This window comes from Pediculus humanus, genomic scaffold (genome assembly GCF_000006295.1).
Source record: "Pediculus humanus corporis 1103172107841 genomic scaffold, whole genome shotgun sequence".
Lineage (NCBI taxonomy): Eukaryota > Metazoa > Arthropoda > Insecta > Psocodea > Pediculidae > Pediculus > Pediculus humanus.
Genome location: NW_002987423.1, coordinates 122,480 through 125,841, shown reverse-complemented (window position 1 = coordinate 125,841; position 3,362 = coordinate 122,480). Strand labels below are relative to the sequence as shown.

Here is a 3,362-nt window from a genome sequence, read left to right as displayed (position 1 = left end):
TTCTATTGAATTAGTGCATTAAAAAATAATTAATTTTTACATCATTTTTCAATAATAATAATAATTAAATGGTATAATACAATTTTTTTTTTTTTTACAATGTTTTTAAAATGTTTTAATTTATCTATATGATGACTAAAAATTTTATAATCATTATTATTATTATCCAGCGCTCTTTATTTTAAATGAAAAATACTTCTATTTAATGCAACGGTTAACTATCGAGATAAAAATATAAAAATTCGTGAAGTAAATAATTTTATTATAAATTTACTAAAATATATATTTATTGGACCAGCCAAACGAAAAAAAAAAGCTTTACAAAATGGCACAATAATATATATATATTTATAGGGAAAAATTTCCAATATTTAAAAAGAAAGAAAAGTTAATTAATCGAAAAATAAATATCTGTACAACTTTTCAACATGAGTTAATAATGAAACTTTATAGTTAATCGTGAAAAACTTATTTACATAGTTTTGTTTCGTACCAAATAATAATTAATGCATTACTACTCAAAATATAATTAAATTGTGATTGTGAACAGTTTTACCTAAAATTTAAGCATTTTAAACATAATAATAAGTAATGTTAACAAAAAAAATTTATGTACCATTTAATAATAATTATTACTTAAAAAAAAAAAAAAAATCAAATTATACATATCTCATCATTTTTCCTAATATTTTTTTATTCGTAATACGAAAAATAAAATAAAATTGAGATAAAATATATAAATATGTATGTATGTATGTATATAGTATTGTACAGCCATTTCAACAGGTACTAATTATTATTTTCACTCAATACAGATTCAATTTTTGGAACCGATTCTTCCTCTTTAGCCATGCACAGCTTATGAGCTTTACTTTTATGATGGTGATTAACTATTTCCAACCTGAAATTACCATTTCCTTCGACAAATGAGGTCCTTATATCCGGTACGCTGCTGCTCCATTTCCGGCACGTTTTACAATACATTGTATTCAAACATTCGTCGTATTGAAGCCAGGAATAATTTTCCATCCATCCGGGTCGGAAACGACCTCCCTTTCGCTGCATCGTTCCTGATTGAGACGTGGATTCTGAAAGTTCTGCACTCCTAATTACAGAAATGGACTGATTCAAATTGCAAGATGATGATCCCGCAGACGGTTCGGATTTAGATTTCGATTCGGTGGTGGAAGTGCTCGGTTGATCTTTTTTAAGTTTAACCCTTGACACGCAAGAATATAATCCAGGTATGGATGTACCTTGGAGCTGTGACGAAAAACTGTAAGTCATGGGTATAGGCACTTTTGGTAACTCTACCTTCTGAGTTTGAAAACTTCTGTTGTCCGCAGCATTTCCGAAATCGAAATTCCAATCTCCTGATTTTCGATAATAATCGTGTTTCGGCTCAACATTGCTCTGCTGGCAAAATAAATTAATTATTAAAATCCACATTTGTGTCTATTGATACAAATCACTGTACAGGTCAGATTTTTAATTTCATTACATTCAACAATTGATATAAATATATAATTTCAACATTTTATTGTAAAACAGAATTTCTTTTTTGTTTTTTTTATTGCCCTTTGGATTTAAAAAATAAACTTTGTCGCGTTACCGTAACACACAAATCAATGAAATTTTACTTAGTAAAAAAAGACAAGCAAACTCAAGTGTGTAATTAAATTAAAAGTTTTTCTTTTCCCCTTGAAATATATATATATATATATATATATATTATTTAAAAAACATTTTTTACTCAATTCAAACAATACAATAATTAAATTTTCTAACCTTTAAAGGTAGGTTTTTATAAATTTTTATGATTAAAAAAAAAAGGACAATCTAATTAATTATGAATTCTAATAATTATGTGTATGAATGGGTTGTTTTAAACTTCTTTTGTTATTTAAAATTAGAAAATAAGTAGAAAAGTAATGTTTCCTTCCATTAAATTTTTTTTCATCGCTTTCACTGCTTATTTATATTTCATTAAATGAGAGGAATAATCTTACCGATTGATGGGATGTAGAATTTTGACCTTCATTTCCACCAGGTATATATTCAACTTCTTGCTTTATCGGCTGAGAATGTAATGACTTTTCATTGTAAGCAGAATCACATGAATTTTCTGAATAGGAAATATGTTGGGTTAAGAGCCCAGATGAAATTTTAGGATTTGACTTGCATAAAGGAGAAACTGTTGTTGTTGATGGCTGTAATATTAATATAACTATGCATATCACAATCGAAGGAAAAATAACAATCAATCAATCAATCAATTTTTTTTTTTTTTTAAATTTTAAATTTCATACCTGAGAATCGGATTGATTTTTAATTGAAGTGTCCTGGTCTAATAGTTGATTTAATGTCTTTAAACGTTTGGGAGGGCTTACAATTTCACTTTCAAGAAGTAAATTGTTATTATGAAGAACATCCTCTTTTGAATTTGGAGGAATTAATTCCTTCTTATTCTCACTTAATCCTCTAACTTTTAATGCTTTAGCTGTATAAAGAAATCCAGAAAGTTCATCATCTCTCACGCTGACTTCTCCTCTGTACATGTACTGCAATAAAGCAGACATTTCCCCTTCTTTTACATCACGAAGAATAATTATAGGATGAGGATGAGGATTTTCTTCTAAAACTTGCTCGAAATAAGGGCTGCACGCAGACAACACGGTTTGATGAGCCTTAAAGGTTTTCATTTCACAAACTAAAGAAACATCAACAAATTTCTGTTCATCTAGTAACTTATTCATTATTCCAGTGAGGTTTTCCTGATGATTGTTCCATTTTAAACAAAAGTGATCGCCCATTCTGATCCTTGTAACTTTTTGACGAAACGCTATAAAAAAATTACCATTCCTTATAAACCGTCCATATCCTCATTATATCAAAAATGATTTTCGACTTTCGTCTTTTCTTTTATTTTTAAAAATTAATCATTACAAAAGGGATTATTATTAATATTATTTTAACAACTAAATCAATTTACATATTTATTGAATACTTAAAATTTATTTAATTTTATATTTTCAAGCAAATAATAAAATTAAAAATCTGACATGGCTCCATTCTACACGGTAGATATATATATATATTACTTAATTAATGATTATGGATTTGAAAATTTTAATAATAATAAACGTAAAAAAGAAAAAAGAAAAAGAGAGAAAAAAAAAAAAGCAGTTAAGAATAAAATAAAGAATAACCTCTTACAACAAAATCATAAACGCAGTTGAAAAAGATCTAAGCCGGCAACTGACCTTTGCTTTTTTCTTTTTGCGAACTGTCAATTTGCCATTACACGAGTTTCACTTTCAAGGCTATCGAGCTTTCCACTCAGTGCCACCGTTAGCAGCGCC

General features: G+C 27.6%; 1 protein-coding gene across 1 annotated transcript; it reads right to left on the bottom strand.

Moving 5' to 3' along the window:
* Positions 1-789: 789 nt before the first annotated feature.
* Positions 790-2,813, bottom strand: Phum_PHUM376500 (fruitless, putative; the record flags this gene model as incomplete). Its single annotated transcript, XM_002428286.1, has 3 exons — positions 790-1,413; positions 2,010-2,210; positions 2,310-2,813. The coding sequence occupies 3 exons, from the start codon at positions 2,811-2,813 to the stop codon at positions 790-792; spliced, it is 1,329 nt and encodes a 442-aa protein (XP_002428331.1).
* Positions 2,814-3,362: the final 549 nt, after the last annotated feature.